At 49.6% G+C, this 18,218-nt stretch overlaps 1 protein-coding gene across 1 annotated transcript in view; it reads right to left on the bottom strand.

The window, feature by feature from the left end:
- CDH16 (cadherin 16) overlaps positions 1–18,218 on the bottom strand; it is a 186,778-nt gene that overhangs the window by 73,565 nt on the left and 94,995 nt on the right. Inside the window, exon 11 of the mRNA XM_088476787.1 lies at positions 7,062–7,250. Within this exon, the coding sequence (XP_088332913.1) occupies positions 7,062–7,250 (189 nt within the window). The remainder of the gene's footprint in view (positions 1–7,061; positions 7,251–18,218) is intronic.

Below are 18,218 nucleotides of genomic sequence, written 5' to 3'. Positions count from 1 at the left end.
CTGGTCGGTCGTTAAGCTGTGGGTGTTCAGTGCGACCGCTTGCAACTAACGACCGTCTCTGAATGAGGTCCAGTATGAGGGTGAGTGACATCCCCAGGATGATAGAGTGTAAGCTCTGGGGACTAACCATTGAGGACTATGGGCCTGATTCAGCAAGGAACGCAAGTCTGCATACGCACGCACCCGGCTGCTGCGAGAATATGCTAATGAATGCAATCGCACTGCCACCGCAGCGCAAAATTCAGATGCCCAGCACTACATAATGATGCCCCCTTCCCTTTACTCACCTCCGCAATACCTCGCTAGACAGCGTAAACATCGGTAACATCGAGTACCATTGAACCCATTAGCATAATAGTGGTTGACCTGACCTCACTCAGGATTTGGGCCACTTCCTGTGTGCATCTAGAGTTCTGGCTGCGTCTTCGGTCGCAGGGGATTAATTATGCACGTACCTTTAACAGCGTTCAAGCGCCCTGGCACGCCTCCGTTTCACTGACCACCCCCCAAACGGTCACTTCCTATCAATCAACGCTGGATGGGTCTGCGTATAGAGGGCCTGATTCAGCAATGATCGCAAGTTCTAAGACGCACGCAGTCGGACGATATTTGCGAGCTGCACATGCGTATGCATCACAGTGCAAGTGCGCGAACTAGCTACTGCGAACGGCAAGGAGATCGCAGTGTATACGCAGACCCATCGCAGAGTGATTGACAGGAAGTACCCTTCGTGGGTGGTGACGGGGGGTGGTCGTGCGAACGCAGGCGTGCCAGTGCATTTGAACGCTAGTTACAGGGGCGTGCATAATTAAGCCCCTGTGACGACATACGCAGCCTGAGCTCTAGATACCGACAGGAAGTTTAGAAGATTGTGAGTGAGGTCTGACCTGCCTTAATTGTGCGTGAGGCTCCGATGGTACTCGATGTTACCGATGTTGGCCCAGACTTGCAGGGTATTACGGATGTGAGTAAAGGGAAGTGGGCGTCCTTATATTGTGCGGCGGCAGCGGCACTGCAATCGCAGACATTTACGTCATTTTGCAGCAGAACTGTGTACGCGCTTGTTGCCGCGATCGCATCAGCGATCCTTGCTGAATCAGGTCCAGACTGCGATCGCTTCCCTGATCGCAGTGGCAAGTTCGCGCAAGCGCACTGCAATGCATACGCATGCTCGGAACACAAACATCGGCCGGGTTGCATGCGAATTCGCGGCTGCGTTCCTTGCTGCATCAGAACCTATGTAACCAGCAGTGTAGGAGCACTTTCATCCTAGAGATGGTCTAGTGCCCAATCCTTGTGCTAGCTGTACCTGTACTGCTCTGCTATGCCAGTCACCAGGTGCGGGTGTCAGTATCTGATGTATAATTCATGGGATGCTGATTTCTGGGAGCAGAGGATGAACGTGTGGTTGTTACACAGTAGGCAGCAGCGCCATAACATAACAGCAGACTAGGTGAATCCAGGAGCTATGGGCAGAGGCCAGTACATCGTTGAGGGTGGCAGGTTGGGAGAATACTAAGGGAATAGTACCTAATACAGAGGAGAGCGCATTGTCCTGATGTTAAATCTGCGCACGTGTCTAAGTTACAGCCGGGGATGCAGATCAGAATTGCACGGAGATCCATGCAATTCCAATAAGCATTCCTGAGCGGTGACTGGATGGTGACTTTCGTTGGCGGGCATGTCGGAGGCATGCAGGAGTCAGGTACTGCGTCAGTAGATGCAGTTCCACTGGCAGCGGCGGCCATGTACCGTCGTAGATCCTGAGGAACCATAGGGTTGCCCTAATATCCGGTGGTGCGGCCGATGCCCGCTCAATGTGCGCACAACAGCGGACTACAGCCACAGTCGGTGAGCGTCTCAGTAGACATCCCTTCGGCTGCGGCATTAGCATAAATTCACAGTAAGGGCTGAGACTCTACTGCACTAGTGTCCACCACTCAATCAGGCCAAAGTCAATGGGCAAGATTGGGGTCAAGGTCACGTAAGGCAGAACACAGATGGAGCAGAAGGCAGGGAGAATCCAGGGAACGTGGTGAAAGCAGCAGCAAGGGTCTAGGCAACGAGAATGCCGCCCAGAATGCAGTCACATACAAACAAGTAGGTATTGCAATGATCGAGCACTGGGCTAGGAGCAAGTGACATCACAGGCAATGACAAATGTGATAAGAGACCCAGGGCCTGATTCAGCTAGGATCGCTATTCTGCTTATACGCACAGCAACGCAGTTGCTAATATCAGCGGTGATATCAAAATCCCTAAAAACTCCTACTGGCATGCATCACACAGAGGGGGTCATTCAGACCCGGTCGTTAGCGCCGATGCGCTCGGACCGGGTCGATGGCCCCCCACAGAGCATGCGCACGACGGGCATGCGTGAGACCCACTATGACCGACAGCACCGGTCGTAGCGGGTCTCGATCCAAAGGGGGCGAGCTGTCGATGTTGATTGACAGCTCGCCCTGTTTGGAAGGCGGGCCAGGGGGGTGGCAGCCCAAATGGGGGGTGTTCCCATGGCAACGCCTACCGTGATGTCAGTGGAGAGCTTCCGGCTCAGACAGAGCCGAAAGCTCTCCGGGGCTTACGACAAGGGAGACCCTACCCTAGGGTCTCGTCGTAAGCCCCGATGGTCGCGATGGTCTTGACCATCACCTTAGGCGGTCGTGAGGCTGTGGGTGTTAACCCACAGCCTTACCACCGCAAAGGAGGACGTCTTGAAAATTCAAGACGTCCTCCCCTCATTCAGACCGACCGCACGCTCTGTGCGACCGGCTCTGAATGAGGTCCTCAGTGCATTGCACCAAGGCGCTGTTGCGATTGAGACGTCTTGGAAAAGTGCTGGCCAGTGACTGGGAGGTGACTAAACAGATGCACGGAGATTGTCCGGCTTATGGGCGTGTTGCTAAAGTGTTTGCGTGCTCAGACACTCAATCGTTCGCTTTGGAGGCCACACTCATACCGTAAATCTGCACCTGCCAGAGGGCTTTACAATGGTGCGACCGATGGTGGTGTTTAAAGACGCGCCAGGCGAAATAACGGCGTCTATGGACAGTGACAGTGGGCGTCTCGGTCCTTGCACATTCATACGCAGAGAGAAGAACTTTGCAGCGGCATCTGCATAAAGTCGTAGACAGACGACCGCCAAAAGGCGCAGCCCTGTGTCAGGCCCATTGTGAACTCTGGACTCTGAAAGAAAGTTTGAGGAGCCATGACCCTCAGGAAACTATCCTCCGTGATATTTCATCAACAACTGGTTAAAAAAGGCGCACAGCCTAGAACTCTGCCTTTGTGTTGTCGCTCTGGTGCGTGGGGGAAAATGTCACAATTTTCAATCTCTCTTCTCTTGGCTGTGCAGAAAGGAGACTGATGGATTAACCCCATGTGATACAGAACGATCAGCCACAAACCAATCAAACACAAGGCACTTCTCTGGGCTCCTGTTCAATAAGTCGATGCGAAAGGCTTCTGTTACATGCAGCAAATCTCACAGTACAGTACGGCGCTCTCCCTAAAACGCCTCCTCCTTACCCGGAGCCTTGATCTAGCCGCCCCCTCACCCTTCCAAAGTGCCAATTTAGTGCAGCAGGAAGCTCGGCTGACAGGAACCCTAAAAGGTTGAAAGCAGCTACAAAACATTTTAAAATTCCTTGTACTTTCATAAAAGCGGCGGGGGCTCGGGGAACGTGGAGAGCAGAGAAAGGTTTTCGATGATTTCGAGCCGAAGAGGGGTAGAGGGAAAGAGCAGCACTCTAGGCAACGTTTGAAAGGAACATAAAGCAGCCATTTGGTGGGGATATTCCTTAAAAAGAGAGAAACACAACAGTACAATGTAACGAATGTACAGAAGCCGAGTAATCAGGCTCCGCATGCTGGTTCTTTTAATGGGACAGATTAAAGATAAATACTAAATTGGGCAGGGTAACATATTAGCCTATGAGCAGAGTTTATTTTCACAAAGGTGTGGGCATAGGTTACTGCATATATAATGTATTATTCTCTGGATATACAGTGTAAAGCAGATATTAGTAGTAAGGGGAGTTATCTCCCCCACAGAAGCTTGCAGCTCGGAGTATTTCACAACTAAAGTATCAGCTTTTATTGTAGCATTCGGGGACCAATACTTTATATAGCAACCGATTAAGCCATGTACATTATTTCTTGGGGATGTAGTCGGCATGTTGACAGTTAGAAATGCTGACACTAACAATACTGGCGGAGGCATCCTGACGAGTCAGAATGCCGACAACTTCTAACAGTAAGTATGAGGGTCAGGTTTAGGCTACAGGAGGGGAGGCTCAAGGTTAGGCTCTGGGAAGGGGAAGCGGGGGGGGGGGAGTAGGGTGAGGCTGCAGGGGGCATTAGGCGGCTGCGGAGGAGTTATGATGCGGGGGAGGGGGAAGTTAGAGTTAGGCTGCAGTGTGGAGGGTTAGGCTGCTGGGGGGGGCTAAGGTTAGGATGCAGGGAGGGGGGGGAGTTAGAGTTAGGCTGCAGTGTGGAGGATTAGGCTGCTGGGGGGGCGGGGCTAGGGTTAGGATGCAGGGGGGGTTAGAGTTAGGCTGCACAGTGGGTAGAGTTAGACTGCAGGGGGGGCTAAGGTTAGGATGCAGGGAGGGGGGTGTTAGAGTTAGGCTGCAGTGTGGAGGATTAGGCTGCTGGGGGGGTGGGGCTAGGGTTAGGATGCAGGGGGGTTAGAGTTAGGCTGCACAGTGGGTAGAGTTAGACTGCAGGGGGGGCTAAGGTTAGGATGCAGGGAGGGGGGTAAGTTAGAGTTAGGCTGCAGTGTGGAGGATTAGGCTGCTGGGGGGGCGGGGCTAGGGTTAGGATGCGGGGGGGGAGTTAGAGTTAGGCTGCACAGTGGGTAGGGTTAGACTGCAGGGGGGGTTAGGGTTAGACTCCAGGGGGGAGGGTTAGGGTAAGGCTGTGGAGGCGATAGGCTGTGGGTGGGTTAGGGATAGGCTTCTGGGGGGTGGGTTAGGATGCGGAGGGGGCTAGGGTAATGCTGCGGGGGGGTATTAGGGTAAGGCTGCGGGCGGAGTGGGTTAGGGTAAGGCTGGTTACACACGTAAAGATTTTCTGTATAACCATCCAACTAGTTGGTTGGTTGGAATGAAAATCTGGTAACGTATGGGAGTAACTGATGATCAGCAATTTGCTCCTAAATGCCAGAAAACAGATGAAAATGACGTCAGACAAGTTTGTTAAATGTTTGATCTAAACTATTTGTTCAAACAACAGTTTTTGTCCATTTTCCGGCGTTTGGGAGCAAATTACTGATCATCAGTTACTCCCATACGTTACCAGATTTTCATTCCAACCAATCAACTAGTTGGATGGTTGGACAGAAAATCTTTACGTGTGTACCCAGCCTAAGAGTTAGTTAATACTTACTGAAATTCGCTGGCAATTTCACCGCCGGGATCCCGCTACCGGCATTCTGACTGTCGGGATGCTGTACCCAACCCATTTCCAGGACGTTATGTCCTAAAATAAGAACTGCTACCTATTCCTGGATAGTGCTACACTGTCGGTTATGAATTACAAAGAAATCACTACAATTGGACATTATGTCCAGGAAAGCACTTGGGGGCTGCCTAGTGGCCACGGCCTGAATACTGTACTATATGCTAAAGGCCGAAGCGCATGCAGGACGGTAACTAGCACAGAGGAGAAGAGATAAGACATAGGATTGAATCTGTGCAGTCCTGCATTCTCCATAACATTGTCCAGTATAACACTCGCTGCTGCTGCAAACCATTTTAGCTTAATTCCTTTGCATAGGGACAGGACGTCCAAGAAAAAGGCGTACGCGCAATTTCTACAGCTGCGGAATGTAGCTAATAAAAAGTTGAGCAACACACATGAAACAAAAACATGGGAGCGCGAATAGTGCCCCATATTCAGGCACAGTATGAAAAGTAGATACATCTGCACGTAACGTATTAAATCTTATTCACAGAGCTTATCTGATTAGTGAGGAACACTCAGGAATCCATGCAAGGCCATATCCACCCCACTTCTGGTACCACCAACTGGCCACTAATAGAAGAATTAACTCACTAGTGCATCACCATTGTTATAATAAACTAATTTAGTTAAAAATGAACACAAACCATGGTCACAAGAAGCATATAAATAACAGCTTATCTGGATAATAGTGATAACGGGCAAAACAAATGCCATTAGTCCCATCCTGCAAAGATCACCCATCAATATCACCAGAGTAAATCCACCAGAGCATGGCAGGGTACCCAACGCGTTTCGTCACAGAGACTTTGTCACAGATTGGTCTCACAGACTGCAGGCTTTGCGCTAATGACCCCTTAAGTGTTAAAAACAATGTAAGAGTTGGTTGCTATGGGCAACATCTAAACTTTTTAAAACCCAAACTTTAGTAAATATACCCCTAAGTCCATATGTCTTTTCTTACACAATAAACATAATAAACTTCACTGTGACTTCACATCAGACTGAGCGTGTATCACGCTCACTACAGGTGAAAAACCCTCTGATTGGAGAATTGCACACTCGTTTAAAGGTGACGCACATTGGGCCTAATAGAGGAGGTTACAGACCCAGCAGCATCTCTTTTAAGTCGCTCGCCTGCGACTTTATGCAAATACCACTACAGAGCCTTTCCCGGTGTACATCCGTGTGTATAAATGTGCAAGGACTGAGACGCCCACTTTCGGCATCCATAGATGCTGTAATATTGCCTGGTGTGCTTTCAGACGCCACTATCGATCCCACCAACGAAATTTGCGCCAGCCCAATGGTAAGTACAGATTTTTTGTCTGAGTATGGCCTCCTGCTAGAGTTCCTTCTAGGGTGGCCAGGGGGCAGGACGGCTCTCAGATAGGGGTTCAGTTATTAGTCACGGCGGTGCTGGGCTGTCCACAAGCCCTCCCCGCACAAACTCTTTACTGTGTTTTCAAGCGATACGAATGTTTCCCTATGTGCTACTACAATAGGTTCGTCACATGTTCCTGTATGTTGTATTGTTTCCTCATTTATGGTGAAAACCACAATTATAAGAAAAGCGGTTGCCACGGCTGGGTAATTACCTTTTGAAGGGAGATGGTCGCAGTGTTTTGTCCCTGATCCACATTAAAGCCAAAGGTTTGTTCTTCATTCCCAGTCAGGATAGAAAACTCTATAAGTTTATTCTCCATCTCTTTGTCCTCGTCAATCGCTGTCAGAGTCGTGATTACGGCGCCGGTCATTGCGTCTTCTGCTACAGCAAATGCTGGGAACTGCGAACATAGAGACGCGAAGTGAATAAAAAGTCGATCAGGCTGTCTGGCATTTCCACTTTTTTAATAAAAGTAATTAGAGGACCTGTAAGCACCCATGGTAAGGTCACACTATAAGTACTGTACTTGTTTATTTATTGGTCTTCCAAAGAAAATAAAATAAAACTAAACAGCTAATCCCAGAAGTTGGATTATATAGATGGGCCGGAAAAGTAAAATAGTAAAACATATGCATCATTGAGACTACACAGAAGTGTGAACTCTCTCAAGAAGTTAAAAGCATTGGGCCAATGGTCTCCAAATGTACTGGTCTCAAGGATTATACAAATTCATTCTATTTTATATATACTGTAATCCAAGCAGTTATCTCACTTAAATGTGACGTTTAAAACAACCAAGCAAAACCAACCAAACAAAACTGACATATGAATTGTTAAGAACATAAAGACAGAACATTATTATATGGAGCTTAATATGATGAGGAAAGTTACAATGCTTGCTAAAGAATATAAATATAAAACATAATGACTATCAGAAATAATTGCAGTTTAACAAAATTACAGGTTAAAAAAACTCATCATACTTGGCATGTGTTGCAAGTTGCATTGTGCATATGTCGCAATGGTTTATAGACGGTGGTCAGTGTTTGGACGCAGAGTGATTGACAGTCAGTGTGTTTATGGGAGGTACCGTAGCAGGTGTGGCTAGTCTAACGCGAGCATTTTGTGAATGTGTCGAAGCCAGCGAGTGTGTCTTTGCATGTAGTTCCATTGGCCTCGATGGCTTAATTTCCGATAGACATTCTGAGTAGCCACAAAGTTACTCAGAAGTTCAATGGTGCAACCGATGTATGCCCGATGGTGTGTCTTTGTACGGCATTAGCATGAATTATGGCTACTGCTACACACAAAGATGCAGTCACAATGGAGTTAGCGTCTCCCACAATATCAAATCGCATAATTGACAATGATCATATATAAATATATATGTTATTTTATTAGCTTCAGACTATGGCCCTGATTCAGACCCAGAGGCAGCTTGCAGGTCTGAAGGGCATTTTTTTTCTTTGTTCGGCCTTCTGGCCGCTCGCTAAGCTGTGGGTGACCACCCACAGCTTTTGCGAGTGGCCAGGTGACGGTCGCGACCATCGGGCTTGCGACAAGACCCTTGTGGTATTGTCTCATCTGCCGCAAGCCCCAGTGAGCTTCCTGCTCCAATAGAGCAGGAAGCTTACTACTGACATCACGAGTGATGTCAGTAGGGCCTCCCCCAAACGGCAGGCGTTCCTTTGGGAACGCCTCCGTTTGGCAAGCCACCCCCCCCGACCCGCCTACAAAATGGGGTGAGCTGTCGATCAACATCGACAGCCGCCCCATTTGTAGCGAGCCCCGGAGCAGTGCGCATGCTGCTTGTGCGCACTGCCCGGCCATCGACCCGCTTGCGAGCGCTATGCGCTTGCGAGCGGGTCTGAATCAGGCCTTATGGGCGGTATTCAATTAGTTTTGCGTCCGCGATATAGTTTTGCCTGCCTGACTTTCTGCCTACATCGCGTGTTTTGGACGCGATAACCTATCGTGCTCGCCCCCGCTATTCAACCTATTCAATTCCAAACCACGCTAAAAACGGCAAGCCACGAAGTCGAAACAGGTGGAAAGTGCTGTCAGAAATGGGGAAATCAGCCTGAACCCCCCAAAAAGATGCACTAACATTTGGGATCAATGTACAGTAGATGTGCCCGAATAGCCCTAATAAAGCTAATTGGCATACTTAAGTTGGTTCAATAGCTTCTAATTAGCGTCTTTGCACAAGTGATGAAGAATGGCATTACACAGTATTCTTTGGTGAAAATAAGTAATCCTGTCAAATTTGGGGTACTTGAAAATGGGTGATAGCATATTTTAAATTCTCTAAAGTGAAGTTAAAAAAACATGAAAAATGCACCTGTTGCATGCACCTGCAAACAAAAAAACACTTGACCCATCCTTGCAGACCCCCAAAAAGTTTATATTGCTAGTTTTTATGCTTGTCCCTCCACTTTTTGCTTTTTCAAAATGCGAGCGCTCGCTCTGAATGAGGGCGGCCGCTTCTCTTTAATGAGCCGGCCTCCTGGCCGCCCGCAAAGCTGTGGGTGAACACCCACAGCTTTAGCGAGTGGCCAGGTTGATGGTCGCGATGGTCAAGATCATCGCGACCATCGGAGCTTGTGACGAGACCCTTGTGGTAGGGTCTCGTCTTCCGCAAGCCCAACAAGCCTCCGTTTGTGTAGCCACCCCCCGGCCCCGCCTACAAAACGGTGCGAGCTGTCGATCACCATCGACAGCCGCCCCTTTTGTAGTGAGCCCCGGAGTGAGAGCATTTCTCTCTCGCTCCGGATCTTGCGCACGCACAGTGCGGCCGCTGTGCGTGCGCAGGACCTCAACATCGACTTGCAAGCGCTCAGTGCTTGCGAGCGGGTCTGAATGAGACCCTGAATACGGCCCTATGGCTTAAACACCACAAACTTTCTCCACTTTTTCTTCACTTATGGAAAAGGAGCAGTGAGTATCTGCCCCTACACCACTAGGGGATGCGCTGTACTCTCTACATCATGAAACAGGGACACAAAGATACGGAAAGGAAAGGAAGGGGGACATGCAGGCATGTAAGTGTTAATAAAAGGAATTAGACAGAAGGAAGACATAAAAAGCACGGTAGGAAAGGCAGAACAGCAACAGCAAAGATATTACACAGAGAGTAAAAGGACTCATACAAAGCATAGTGAGAAACATCACCTGCACACAGAGGGCCTGATTCGGAGCCGCTCGTAAGCGGCCGCTCGTTCGCTCTGAGCGACGTTCGCACAACTGCGCATGCATATGGGTCGTAATGCGCATGCGCAAACCAGTCATTGCAGTCGGAAATTGTGCGCTTGCAAAACAGCGAGGGGCTGCTAATTTGATTGACAGAATGTACCGTTTGTGGGTGGTAACAGGGGAAGGCGCTTGAAAACGGGGGAGTGGAGATCCGAACGCAGGCATGCCTAACGGTAAAAAGGGCGTTTTATGGGTGTGCATAATTAGTAAAGGAGCGTCATCGACCACGTCACTTGGTTGTCTTTTAGCCTGAACTGCTCGCAGTGATAGCGGTAAGAAAATCCAACCACAAGCACTACGAGCAGTTCAGATGCCTTTGGATGTACCCGATTAATCAAATAAATACCGGATATGACGTGTGATGCGAACGACAAAGGGGCGTCTTTACAAAATAGCGAGCGCATTTTTCATTCACTCGCTCAGACATAGAGGCGTCAACACACCGCAAAGAGCGAGGGCTCAATTTAAATAGCCGGCCCCTTTTTTAGAACGACCGTCCGCAAATAGCGTCCGGCTCTGAATCAGGCCCTGTATATATCAAGTACAGATATTGTATCATCCATACTGAATTCATTAATTAATTTGGGGCTGACACAAGTCCATATGCTGGCAACTGTGCCGGCAGCCCCGCCTTCATCTTCATTTATCATTATGAGTTTTCTATGGCATGTACAGTTGATACAGTAATGTTAGTGTGGTTATTATGCAGTCACAGGTGTATTGTCATGTAAATGGCGAAGGACGGTAGTGCGTGTAGTCTAAGGGCCTGATTCATTACCGATCGCATCTGTGATTATGCACACAGACGGCTGATTGCTGTTCTCTGCGCATGCATAAATGCGCGGGGGGGCAGCAAAACGTAGGCGTGCCAGTGCGTTTGGACGCCGTTACAGGGGCGTGCATAAATTAGCCCCTCTGTTGCCATACGCAGCTTGGGCTATCACAGCGTGCGATGAGGTTAGCGATTCCTGAGTAAGGTCTGACCTTGTGCGAGTGTGCGTGAGGCTGCGATGGTCCTCCATGTTACCGGTGGTTTTGCAGACTTGCTAAGTATTACGGATGTGAGTATGGTAATGTGGGCCTCCGTTATGTTAGGTTGCGACGGCACTGCAATTGCAAACATTAGCACGTTTTCGCAGTGGACCTGCGTGGGTAATCGCAGCTGCGATTGACAATAGTGATCCGTAATGAATCAGGCCCTATATACAGACAAGGAAAGTGTGAGAGTAATCAACAATGTATGCTATAAAGAGAACATACTTATCACATGTCTATCACCATATTTCACAGGTCCTCAAACTCAGGAGCTCATTCAGACCCATTCGCAAGCGGCCGCTCGCTCGTACGCAGCCGATGGTAAGCGACCGTGCATGCTTCACTCTGTGCGTGCGCGAATGACTCGGAGCGATCGCAATCCGCTCACTCGCCCAGCAAAGACAGCCCAGTGAAATGAGTGACAGGAGAGGCCGTTTGTGGGTGGTAACAGGGGCAGGACCCTAATAACGGGAGAGTGGAGGAGCGAACGCAGGCGTGCCTGAGTGTTTCAACGCCGTTTCAGAGGCGTGCATAATTAAGAGCCAGCGTCATAGTACACGTCACCTGCCTGTTTTTTACACAGAATTCCTCGCAGTGCTTGCGGTAAGGTAAGGCAACCACAAGCGCTGCGATCCCTTCCGATGGTCCTCGATGTACCAATGTTTTAATATACAGTACTTCCTGGAGATGAAGTGCGCTAATGGGCGTCTATAACACAAAGTGATCGCTCGCCAAGACAAAGTGGGCGTGCTTATGCCTTTCCGAGCGAGCGCCTGCCATGCCGTCACTTAACCGAATGTGCCTACGCTGGGGGCGAGCGATCGCATCTACCGAGCGGCTCTGAATGAGCTCCTCAGTCCTCAGGACCCCAAACAGTGCATATTTTCCAGGTCTCCTCACAGAACCACAAGTGAAATAATTATCTCCACCTGTGGAACTTTCAAAATGTGTCAGTGAGTAATGAATACACCTGTGCACCTGCTGGGTGACCGGGAAATGTGTCAGTGAGTAATGACAATGTAGAAAAAGGAGGGGGGTTTAACCCCCTATTGTTCGTCAGCACACTGAATAATACCTGCAACAATATATGAACACTATATGGTAACAGAACTTCAGAGATATTGGTTGCATGCATTTCCAAATACATGGGAGGCTGCTAGGCCACGTCACAGCTTCTCTGTTACTAGCAGTCCCTAACACTAAGGGGTTCACGTCCGGGGCGCAGTGCACCCCAAAAAAACCGTCCAGCCCAGGACCCCCCCAGGGCATCACACGAAAATGAAAAAAGAGTGACAGTGCAGTGTAAAGTATAGATGTTTGCGAGTAATCAATAAGTGTGGAATGAGAGGTTAAAATATATGTGAAAAAATACATGAATAATAAACAAACATAAAAGGTGATGTGAAAAGCAACTATGTGTATTAAGTGGTGATGCCCTGAGGAGCCCCAGCCAGACCAGCCCCATGGACCCTACGCCAAAAAAAGGCTCACCCCATATGGGCCTCCTCAGGGGTATAGGTGTTGCTGAGGTTATCCGGGCACCTTTACGCAGTAAACTTTGACCTCCCAGGATGCACCAAACCTCCCTCTATACCCCACCCCCAGGTCAAGGCACCTCAGTTACGTAACAAGACATAGGCCGGAAGAGGAGAAAAAAAGAGAGAAGAAAGTCGACCACACAAGAATCTCACTCTCATAGAAAAAGGAGACGGAAAACTGGTGACCATAGCAAGGCCCTGCCGAAGCACAGGTGCGACAGGGTGGGTGCCCTTTGGACCCTATGGACTTCGTAGAAAGAGAGATAACAAAGGTAAGTTCTTACCATATCTCTAATTTTCTACATCAGGGTCCATAGGGATCCACAGGATACCTTGGAGATGTCCCAAAGCAGTCCCTTTAAGTGTGGGGAGGCTCCTGTGCAGAGAGGAGAATCCGCCGCCCAAAGGAAGCATCCTGAGATGCGAAGGTATCAAATGCATAATACCTCACAAAGGTATGGACAGAGGACCATGTGGCCGCCTTACAAAGCTGAACAGCTGAGGCGCCACAGCGAGCTGCCCACGAAGGACCCACAGACAGAGTAGAATGAGCAGTAACAGAGGGTGGTACAGGATGGCCCTCAAGAGTGTAAGCCTCAGATATCGTCATGCGAATCCTCCTAGCCAAAGTTTGTTTATTGGCTGGCCATCCCTTCTTGTGGAATCCATAGAGCACAAATATCTGACATCCGAAGGGAGCTGGTATGGTCCACATGTGCCCTCAGGGTATATGTGGACCGTACCAGCACCCTTCGGAAGTCGGATTCCTTATTTGTGCTCTACCACATCCAAGGAGGCCTTACCTGCCGAGAGGTCAGGAGAGTTAAAGGCCGGTACAACAGTTTACTCATTAATGTGGAAACTGGACACCACCTTAGGAAGGAACCCAGGGCGAGTCCGAAGCACTGCCTGTCTTGGTGAAAAATCAGGAATGGAGCGAGACAAGAGAGAGCCCCCAAGTCTGATAACTGTCACGCTGGGAGGCGGGTTTCTGAAAGCTGAGGCCTGAGGCTGCGGGAGGAAACGGAGGCGAGGGGCCTGAATGTACGACCTCCGCATCCACGGGTCTTGGTCGTTGGTGAGACCTAGTCAAAGGTGCGGAGTCTAACCCATGAGATGGTGTTCGCCAGTGACCCCACCAATCGGGATATGGGCTTGAGCTGCACCTTGTAAGCAGGTTGCGGTCCTTTGACTAGGTGACCAAAGCCTGCGGGAAAAAGGAGAGACGAACACTAGTGGCCCAAAGGGTCGGTGCCAGTAGGAGGCACGTGAGGACAGGGGTGGAACCCCTAGTTCGGGATACAGTACTTGAGGTACAAGGACGTGGGCACTACGGACACACTCTACTGGGTTGCCGGTTAGAAGGAGTGCACCACGGTGCAATACTGTAGCAAGTGGGTAGAGACCACAGAGTCCAGTAAAGAGGTGGGTAGTGGTGCTGGGACCAGCAGAGATGGTGACTCTGGAGAGATGGGTGCATATAACTACACTCAGGCTGTGATGGTAAAGCACTGGTGACATGGATAGTATACTGCACACAGGCGTGGGTGGTAACGCACTGGTGGAATGGAGATATACTGCACACAGGCGAGGTAGTAACGCACTGATGAGATGAACGATATAACTGTACACAGGCTGAGGTGGTAAAGCACTGGTGAGATGGACGATATAGCTGCACACAGGCTGAGGTGGTAAAGCACTGGTGAGATGGACGATATAGCTGCACACAGGTTGAGCTGGTAAAGCACTGGTGAGATGGACGATATAGCTGCACACAGGCTGAGGTGGTAAAGCACTGGTGAGATGGACGATATAGCTGCACACAGGGATAGATCACTGGAAGCAAGGGAACCTGGAACGAGAGACCACTAGTAACGCTAGCAGCGACAATGGTTGTTCAGGCAACTACCTGATACACAGGAGCCAGATATATACCCCTGGAAGCCCACTGATAGGTCCTCAGCGTCAGCTGACCGGCCAGACTATCAGGGAAGGGAGGCTAATCAGAGAAGGAAGTGTCATGGCGGCGCCCATGACAGAGACTCCGATCCCCGCGCACAAGGCCGTCCTGACACACTAGCATCAGGGAGAATGCTCAGCACCTCCCACATCGCCGCACCAGCCACCCGACTGCCCGGGAAGTCAGAGGAAGCCGGCGGGACGGTGAGGGACTCTGACAGATAACTTTCTGGCGGAAGCAATAGCCAGAAGAAAAACAGCCTTAGCTGTAAGCCATTTGAGATCCACTGAGCCCAAGGGTTGAAATGGAGGACCGAAGGAGCCACCAGAGGGACAAAGGGAGGCTGAATGCGAAGGACCCCTTGCAGGAAAGTGCGGACATCAGGGAGAGGAGCAATCTTTCTCTGGAACCACACTGACAGAGCAGAAACATGACCCTTCAGTGAGGCAAGGCGGAGACCAAGATCTAAACCCGCCTGCAGGAATGCCAACACTCTGGATATCCGAAACACCTGGGGATCATAACTTCTGGGACAACACCAGTCAAAATAAGTATGCCACACTCTGTGGTAAATCTGGGCAGAGGCTGGCTTCCGTGCTCTAGCATGATGTTAACCACAGACCCGGAAAAACCCTTGGACCTTAGGAGGCATGTCTCAAGAGCCACGCCATCAAAGACAGATTCCCCATGTCCAGGTAAAGGCAAGGACCTTGAGACAACAGGTCCGGACTTTGAGGCAACAGCAACGGAGTGTCAATGGAGAGATGCTGAAGATCCGAGTACCAGTGACATCTGGGCCATGCTGGAGCCACCAGCAGGATTGTGCCTCCCTCTTGCTTGAACTTACAAATTACTCGAGGAATGAGGGAGATTGGAGGAAACAGGTACACAAACCTGAAGGTCCATTTGACTGACAGAGCGTCTACCAGGAGGAGCATCTTGTTCTGGACCTGTACACTGGCAGTTTGTGATTGCGTCGGGAGGCCATGAGGACCACGTCAGGAAGACCGCACTTGTCCACTAGGAGCTGAAATACTTCTTGGTGAAGAGACCATTCCCTGGGATGCACGTCGTGACGGCTGAGGAAGCCCACTTCCCAATTGATAACTCCTGGAATGAACACTGCCGATATGGCGGGAGATGCCTTTCCGTCCATGTCAGAATGCGTGACACCTCTGTCATTGCTGCCTAACTTCGAGTTAATCCTCGACGGTTTATTTAAGCCACGGTTGTGGCGTTGTCGGACTGGACTTGCATGGGTCTGCCGTGAAGTACGAGTCCGGCTTGCTGTAGGGCCCGGAAGACTGCGCGAAGTTCCAATATGTTGATTGGAAGGGCCGACTCCTCCACCGTCCACCAACCCTGAAAAGAGTGTGGACCTGTCACATCGCCCCAACCCCGGAGACTGGCGTCCGTCGTCAGGAAGACCCAATCCGGAATCCAAAAGGGTCTCCCCTTGTTGAGATGAGTCGCCTGTAGCCACCAGGCCAGGGACAGCCGCACGTCCGGAGAGAGCACCATCGACTGTGTCTATCTGATGTGGCAAACCATTCCACCTGGAGAAGATTAACCTCTGTAGATGCCTGGAATGAAACTGGGCATACTCCACCATGTCGAATGTCGACACCATGGAGCCCAGTACCTGCATTGCTGAGTGAATGGACACTCAGCGACTGTGGAGGCATTTGTGCACCCGCATCGTCAAAATGGAAATCTTTTCTGCTGTTAGAAAGATCCTCTGTTGTTGAGAATCCAACAGCACCCTGAGATGGAGCATCCTCTGTGAAGGAGTTAGGGAGGACTTCTTCCAGTTGATCAGCCAGAAGCACAGAGACTGTAAGCTGTAGATGTTGGTGAAGTACATCTGGAGACCCGACCAGCAGCAGAAGGTCTGTTATGCAGTGACCACGCCCCCTCATTGCGCCGGGATGTAGCCACTCCACCTCCCTTGGCCACACACCCTCCCCAGTACCCTACTGATGTCATGGCGGCCCTAAGTGCGAACATACAGTAAATCCGCTCAGCAAAGGGGTGACCTTTCACCTCTGTATCAGACGCATTGTGTGCACTTATTAGCGGCACATTATGAATATTAGCTATGTATTTTCCAAAGTGTCCTCTTATACTACCAAATGTAATCTACACACAGAAGAAAATCTGAGCTGATTAATTAATTAAACTGACAATTAGAGAAGAAATTTGATGTCAGTGGAAAAAGAAAACCTGCAATATATAAACACACGGTCATGCTGTGCCGAGGGGTCACATCCCCCAATGTATTCACAAAGTTTAAAGGACAGGTTTCCCCATCCCGGTACAACAGAACCCCAGGAATATCCTCATTCTTCCCCATAAAACGACGTCCGTGCCTTAGCTGTGTTTATGAAGCCCATGTGACATATGGACCCATAACCCCCCCATCAAATCAGGATTAATGTAATAGGGGAAATGTAAGTCAGAAGCTGCTGTAATCATCCAGCAGGTATTTGGGATGTGGGCTTGAATTGGGATTTGTCACGGACACTAACTAGATAAGTATATACAAACTGATTATGAGCGCACAGACAGAAAATAAGGCGGAGGAGGATTTCACACAATACATCCACTGTGGTGGAGATCAATAAAAGCAATCTGAGTTACACGTTCTCTCTATAGAGGTGCAGGCTCTCATGCCTAATGCGTGTTCCTGTAACACTCTGTTCCCGCAGTCGAGTACCAGGCACCTGGCTCTCACATGTGGAAGGTTTATATACAGGATAATAAGGAATCTGTGGGGCTGGATACTGCTATTACTATGTTGTGATATCAATCACTGTTCTTTGACTCAAGCTATCACTGGCAGTATACACAAAGGGCCTGATGCCAAGCTATGTGGGGCACACACCTGACCGACCCAACGGCTGGCCGACTGTCCGGCCGACCGAGCGACTGATTTGGTAAGCATACACACGTACTAATCAGCCGCTCGATATGTCTGGCCTGACATCACAGCTGACCGGACATTTAAATTTGCCCGCCCAGTTAAGATGTCAATGTCGGCGGTTCCTGCGACCAGCATAAAGGGTTGGTCAGTTTCCCATACACACCAGCAGTTGTGCACGATATATATCTACAAGATATATCAGATCTGCTGTGCTGCGCGGCCGACGTAATATATCTGTGAATGACGTCATTCAGATATATCGTGTGCCCACACTGCCCGATGTACTGAATGATACATTTGTACCCGGCATTAGGACTGTACTTTTCTGCAGAGCGTATCTTGCGTATTTTCAATCTGCGAGTGCTTTACCATGAAATGCACGCAAGCATGGGCACCGCCGAGTCATATGCATTTCAAACGCACCTGCAACTGAAGGTGCGTTATCCGGCACGTCACGGGGGGTTTTCACAAAGGCAGAATTGGATGGGAGCATAAATACACCGGTCTCCGGGCGTAACATTTGCAGCAGGTGTGCGCTGGTGTTAGTGTGCCCTGATGGTGATAAGATGCATAAATCTGTGTATATACGTGTGATAATGCGCGTTTACTTCTATGCCTGAGATGTGGGAGCAATTATGTTATTTTTCCTTCTACCTATGT

This window comes from Taudactylus pleione, unplaced genomic scaffold, assembly GCF_031769625.1.
Source record: "Taudactylus pleione unplaced genomic scaffold, aTauple2 ptg000194l, whole genome shotgun sequence".
In the NCBI taxonomy this organism is placed as follows: Eukaryota; Metazoa; Chordata; class Amphibia; order Anura; family Myobatrachidae; genus Taudactylus; species Taudactylus pleione.
This window is presented reverse-complemented; position numbering and strand designations above follow the sequence as displayed.